Source organism: Rosa rugosa, chromosome 2 (genome assembly GCF_958449725.1).
Source record: "Rosa rugosa chromosome 2, drRosRugo1.1, whole genome shotgun sequence".
In the NCBI taxonomy this organism is placed as follows: Eukaryota; Viridiplantae; Streptophyta; class Magnoliopsida; order Rosales; family Rosaceae; genus Rosa; species Rosa rugosa.
The window spans coordinates 8,140,064-8,146,658 of NC_084821.1; the positions used below are offsets into that span (position 1 = coordinate 8,140,064).

General features: G+C 39.7%; 2 protein-coding genes across 2 annotated transcripts; both read left to right on the forward strand.

Annotated features, from left to right (window-relative positions):
* Positions 1–976: 976 nt before the first annotated feature.
* LOC133731735 (probable inactive receptor kinase At5g58300) lies at positions 977–5,178 on the forward strand. The gene is made up of 3 exons (XM_062159143.1): positions 977–1,431; positions 2,110–3,443; positions 4,288–5,178. Exons 2-3 carry the CDS (start codon positions 2,180–2,182, stop codon positions 4,908–4,910), a joined length of 1,887 nt encoding a protein of 628 aa, XP_062015127.1. The 5' UTR covers positions 977–1,431; positions 2,110–2,179; the 3' UTR covers positions 4,911–5,178.
* A 122-nt stretch (positions 5,179–5,300) lies between these two features.
* LOC133731736 (uncharacterized) lies at positions 5,301–6,595 on the forward strand. The gene is made up of 2 exons (XM_062159144.1): positions 5,301–5,416; positions 5,571–6,595. The coding sequence occupies exon 2, from the start codon at positions 5,621–5,623 to the stop codon at positions 6,380–6,382; it is 762 nt and encodes a 253-aa protein (XP_062015128.1). The 5' UTR covers positions 5,301–5,416; positions 5,571–5,620; the 3' UTR covers positions 6,383–6,595.

A 6,595-nucleotide genomic window follows, 5' to 3' on the forward strand; every position in this document is an offset into this window, starting at 1 on the left:
CCTATCTGTTTGTAATTGAAAGGAACTCTCTAATTTAAATATATTCCCATCAGTTCCATATTTGTTATCTAGCTTCTACCAAATATATGCTAACCTTATTATTCATGGGTTGCTCTGCCAAAATCCAAGAATTTAAGTGATAACCTTAATTTAGGGAAATGCATGCATAACTCTGATATATTTGGGTGCTAGCTAGGATTATTGGTAAGGTCATTTGAATAAAAACAAGTTAGAAGTCTAGAATTGAATACCTAGTTGATGAGGAAAGCTTGTCCAAATGGTGACAATAACAAACAAACAAAACGGTCTAACCACAACAATCAAAATTGTATATTATATGGTATATATTTAAGCACTAACCTGACAATGAGCTGTAAATTTAAATATTTTAAGTTTACAAAACGTTTTCTTGCTCGAACATGTTGTATCACTAGACTGTTAAACTCAAGAATTGATGAAATCGCATAAACACTTCTATGAAATGAGGTATAAATAAGAGGTATCTTCAATTTAATTTGAATAACGTTTTATTTTTATTTGACATGTTGTGATGTTAAGCTATTAAACTCGACTAACTAACTTATTCTTAGAGCAAGTTCACCCGTTGGGTCACCAGGTCACCTACTATTCACTGCTTTTTAGTGTTTATTATCACTCTCTGGGTCACCGACACTGTTTTCAATAAGACCTAGGTTACCATGTCAGCTTGCAGGTCACCAGGGTGACCAAGAAAGTGACTCAGGGTGACCCAATGCACGAAATACACTGTGCTCGTGACCCAGAGAGTGAAAACACACATAAAAAACAGTGAATAGTAGGTGACCTGATAACCCACGGATGGACTTGCTCTTAGCCTTTCTATGTCCCAAATTTACTTTATACATTGTTTATATTTGTATACTGTATATGGTAACTACAAAACTGATGCTACTTTTGAGCTAGCTGTCTCTGTAAGTAGTAGAGACTAGAGACTAGAGAGAGGTTCTCACTTTGCTGGCAAACACAAACAGTGAAAGGCCAGTGAAGTCCTCTTCATCTCCTTTATTCTCTATTTTATTCATTCCTTCATCTTCTATCTCCTTTTTCCTTTCTCATTTCCCTTTAACAATTCAAACCCAAAAATTCTTTTTTCCGTCTCCAAAACAAGCTCTCTCTGTCTTTGTTAACTTTGTCACTGTAAGAGAAGAAACAGAAATACGTTTCTTGCTCAAAGTCTCGAACTTGCTACTCCCAACTATTAAAATCATGCTTACTTCTCACCAAATCCTCATAAAGTCTCGTACTTTCTGCTCCCCAATGGTTTCTTCCAAGTACCCACATTTCAGCTGAGTGCTAAACTAGGAAGAAATCTCTAATGTCTGGATCTGAAGCTACCCCATTCAGCTCAGGCTGCCCAGCTGTCTCTGCATTCTTGGATTCTGCAAACTGCAGGTTACCATCTTCATCTTTTTTTATTGCTTACAGATCTGCTTGTAATTTCTGCCATTGTTTAAGAGTGTTTTGGTTTCTGACAGTATTGGGAGTATGAAGTTATGAATTTTATCCTTGCATGAATGCTTTAATTTGTAGCTCTGCAACTAAATTTGTGTTCTAGTTTAAACCCATTAATGGTTCCTCAGTTGCATTCATTTTTGCTGAATAATTTCGTTGAATTTGGTCAATGTGCTTGCTTTTAGAACAAACCCACTTTCGTGTAATGTTTAGTTTAGGTTTAATTTGGTGAATTCACTTAGTTCAGTTCTTTTTGTGGTTGTTAAACAACTCTTTAAGTTATCAAATTGTGCACAATTCTGCTAATTTATCTTGTTGTGTAAGGAATTAGCTTGTACAACAGTTGATAAAAGGGTGTTTTGCCTTTCTCACCCACTTGTATATGATAATAATTTGAACTCCCAACAGATATGTACCTATACATAGTTCTCTGGTTAAGTAAGAACTGAAATTTCAGATTAGCAATTTAGCATTACTGAAACTGAATTGACATTTCATAATTTGATTGTTTTTATTTGCTGTCCTGTGCTTTGCTGTTATTATCAAATGGAAAATGTTTGTCCATTTTTGTAGTTATTGACCACCTGATCTTGTTTTGTGGTTTTCTTACTGAACCAGGAGATCATGATCCCTGAAGATATACTTTCAAATTTGTAGTCCTCTTTGTAGACTCTGGTCTCAAACAATAATGAAGTCCTGTCCCTTTTCAGTAGTTTCTTTCGTTTTTGTCATTGCCATTCTTCTTCCCCTGGTTTTCTCTGACCTGAATTCTGATCAGCAAGCCCTTCTTGGCTTTGCTAATGCTGTTCCCCATCGCCGTAACCTTGCTTGGGACCCTGCTACCTCAGTCTGCTCCTGGTTTGGCATCAGTTGCCATCCAAATGGAACTCGGGTGACTTCTGTCCGTCTCCCAGGAATTGGACTCATAGGTTCTATCCCATCAAACACCCTGGGCAAGCTTGATGCCCTCAAGGCTCTCAGCCTTCGATCCAACCGCCTCAGTGGTAGCCTTCCATCCGATATTACCTCCCTTCCAATGCTCCAGTACCTATATGTCCAGCGGAACAACTTCTCTGGTGATATTCCTGCTTCCTTTCCACTTCAACTCAATGTGTTGGATCTATCATTTAATTCTTTCACAGGCAACATTCCGCAAATGATACGTAACTTAACTCAACTCACAACATTGAACCTCCAGAACAACTCCCTTTCTGGACCGATACCTGATCTCAACCTACCTAAGCTAAAGCGTTTGAATGTAAGCTACAACCATCTTAATGGCTCTATCCCATCATCCCTTGAAGGGTTCCCTAATTCATCCTTTGTGGGAAACTCGTTTTTATGTGGAGGACCTCTTAAAGCTTGCACCCTCCCTCCACCTCCTACCTCCTTTTCTCCGCCAGCAGCACCTCCTCATAAAAGCTCCAAACTGAAGCTGAAAATGGGAGTCATCATTGCTATAGCAGCTGGAGGGTCTGTTCTCTTGTTGCTTTTAGGCCTCATTGTAGTTCTCTGCTGTTTAAAGAAAAAAGACAGTGGAGGAACTAATGTATTGAAAGGGAAGGCTCCTACTGGTGGGAGGAGTGAGAAGCCCAGAGAGGAGTTTGGCAGTGGGGTGCAAGAACCTGAGAAGAACAAACTAGTATTCTTTGAAGGTTGTTCATACAATTTTGATCTCGATGATTTGTTGAGAGCTTCAGCTGAAGTGTTGGGAAAAGGGAGTTATGGTACAGCGTACAAAGCCGTCCTAGAGGAGGCAACAACAGTTGTAGTCAAAAGGCTGAAGGAAGTGGTCGTTGGGAAGAAGGATTTTGAACAGCAAATGGAGATTGTGGGAAGAGTTGGACAACACACAAATGTTGTACCACTCCGTGCTTATTATTACTCAAAAGACGAGAAGCTTCTGGTGTATGATTATATCTCTAATGGCAGCTTATCAGCTTTTTTGCATGGTATGATCCCTACTCTTTATTTCTGTCTTTTTTTTCCCTCTTTCTCGTGGTTTGACTTTGTGATTTATATGTGGTCATTCCTCTGGGTGTCTGGACACATGAAAATAAACACAGATAGCCTAAAAATCTGTTAGGTGTGAACTTTATGTGCATATCTAGAAGAAAATGCAGGTGAACACGGAGTAGAGAGCATCATAATTTCTGTAGCATACTTCTTGGAAGACATTTAAAAAAAAAAAAAGACTTGTAATGAAGTTTAACACTTGGAACTGTATGCTGCATTGTGCACCCAGTCGAGTAGCATGCTTGATGTTGTCGTGTTATGTTGTTATGTTAAGATTTCAGAGTGTTATAATCACATGCTTTGCCACTTTGTATGCATTTATCAGGAGCTATTGTTACAATTAAGGTGGAGGCCCCCTGCCCTTTTTTCTCTCTTCCTGTACTTGTTAGCTTCTTGTGATGCATACTAGTTTTAATGGATGTATTTTTTTCCTACCTTATATGGTAACAGAAGAATGTTTATCTGAGATGCCTGATATAATAATACTGTTCAACTTCATGAAGTATCTTTTCTTTTGTTGAGATTAGGATGTGTGGAAATTCCCAAATTCAAATTTCTTCTAAGTAAACTGAGTCAGGCAAAGAATCTTTGCATTTTTTGTATTTTAGTAAGGACTTTTTAACCTTCTTCCAAACTCAATAAATAGTCTATTTGGGCTACCTTGTCAGACTCACTTTCCCTAGTCTTAGAGCTAGAGTTATGGAGTGTGAAAGTTCATAGGAATTCAGCTGTCTGTTGGAGCATTGTCTTGAACTAAAACTCATATTTTTCTGATGACAGGAAACAGGGGAGGAGGAAGAACTCCATTAGACTGGGATTCAAGAATAAAAATTTCCCTTGGAACTGCGAGGGGAATCGCCCACATCCATTCAGTGGGTGGTCCAAAGTTCACTCATGGAAATATTAAGGCCACAAATGTACTTCTCACCCAAGATCTTGATGGGTGCATCTCTGATGTTGGCTTGACTCCTCTTATGAATGTTCCTGCCACTGCTCGGAGTGCAGGATATCGTGCTCCAGAGGTAATTGAAACTCGTAAGCACTCTCACAAATCAGATGTGTATAGCTTCGGCGTCGTCCTCCTAGAGATGCTGACTGGAAAAGCTCCTCTCCAGTCACCAGGGCGTGATGACATGGTTGATCTCCCAAGGTGGGTCCAGTCTGTGGTCAGGGAGGAATGGACTGCAGAGGTTTTCGATGTTGAGTTGATGAGATATCAAAACATTGAAGAAGAAATGGTGCAAATGTTGCAAATTGCAATGGCTTGTGTGGCAAAGGTGCCGGACATGCGTCCTAACATGGAAGAAGTTGTTAGAATGATTGAAGACATCCGGCAATCTGACTCAGAGAACCGGCCATCTTCTGAAGAAAATAAATCAAATGTGCAGACTCCTGACCTCTAAAACTAGCTTGTTGCTGTTTCCATTTATCAGTTTGGCAAATTCATATCGACATTGATCTGATTAGGGAAGCATTATAGAACATTTTCTATATATGTACATGCCTCCTATGGTTTTCCTTAGCATGATTCAATTCCATCCATGGCTTTTTAGAGTGGGAATCAATCCAATTGTGCGATTCTAGATAGTTGGTTTGTGCTTTCTTTCTTTCATGATTTCTTGTAATATGCATTTTAGCGTAATGAATTAATTGATGATCTTCATTAGTTAAGAGCTTTCTCGACTTTCGACTTCTATTTGACAATATGCATGCTAGTCTCATCATATAACAGTGGATTTCACGTACGTATATTCCGCATAATCTTGTGAAAGGATTATCACATATGTGACAATCTGTCCAGCAATTTCTTACGGACATGATTCTCTTAGGTCCCTGAAAGTAGGGAGCTATATTTGGAGTGTGCTACATTACAAGCCTGGCCATACCAGATTATGGGTGTGAACACCAGGTATTGTTTAATTTACTTTGCAATCCCAACTTTTATTTACTGTTTATAGATTGTGGTCCTAGAGTTTCTCACAGCTAAGAAACCTATTGTCCATCTGAAAGATATGAGATTGAAATTAAGCTGGTCAATTGCATCACATTTTTGTTTTCTGTAGTACTCCTCCTCCCCAAAGGCTAGGAGGTACTGCCGATCGATCATCAAACAATGAGGGAAGATCAGTTTGGATCTTTGCCACCCCCTCCCGGCAGCTCCAAGTCAAAGCAGAGCAGCAGGGCCAGCGCACGCCACGTTGCCTTCTCGGAAACTTCCACTCCAAGCACCAAGCCTGATGGAGCCTTCCTCCCCCCACCAGATTTAGACGGTGAACGTCCAAAACGCTTCCGTCCACGTGCCTATGCATGCTGTGCATGGGGTTGCATGTTCATTTTCGCCTTCGTCCTCCTCGCCCTCATCTTAGGTTTTGTATTCATCTCCATCTTCCATTCTTACCTACCTGAAATCAAGGTCCGGAGGTTCAATGCAACGAGGATCGACTTTGGCAACGCTCAAAATAAGCAGAAGGTGAGTTTGAAGGGAAAAGTGGATTTGCTAGTGGAGTTTAATAACAAGAACGAGAAAACCGAGCTCAAATTCGGGTTGTTCAAAGTCAGTGCTTCTGCTGCTCATGTCGATCTGGGTAAGACCGAGTTTCAGCCATTTACTCAGCCAAAGAAATCCACAAAATCACTGAATGCAACCATTGGGGTTAACCATCCTGGGGTAGATAAAGAAGACGCAGACCTCCTGAAACAAGACATTCAAAACCATGAAGTTGATCTGACACTGACCTTGGTCGGAAGTGTTAGCTTCCCAATCTCAGGGATTATGATGAATAAGATTCCGATCATGGCGTCATGTGATTGCAAGCAAACGGAAGTTGATTTTGGGAAGAATGCAAAGTGTGATTATCGGATTTTCCAATCCTAAATTATGAGACCTAATGTAAGATCCTTTCTCATAATTGGGTTCGAACTACCTAGCATTGACAGATTCATAGGGCTGCAACATTATTAGATGAGAGGAAAATGACTCAATCCATCCTATGATCGATCCCATATATAAGATTCATAGCTTTATGTATATACATTGTATAAGGTTAACATTTTGAATTTTGAATTAATGTTAAATTAGTTCTTCAAA

Excerpts from the sequence above, each read along its gene's own strand:
- LOC133731736 (XM_062159144.1), top strand. The coding sequence starts at position 5,621 with ATGAGGGAAGATCAGTTTGGATCTTTGCCACCCCCTCCCGGCAGCTCC.
- LOC133731735 (XM_062159143.1), top strand. The coding sequence starts at position 2,180 with ATGAAGTCCTGTCCCTTTTCAGTAGTTTCTTTCGTTTTTGTCATTGCC. Across the intron at positions 3,444-4,287 it reads CTTATCAGCTTTTTTGCATG|GAAACAGGGGAGGAGGAAGA; the intron begins GTATGATCCCTA and ends TTCTGATGACAG.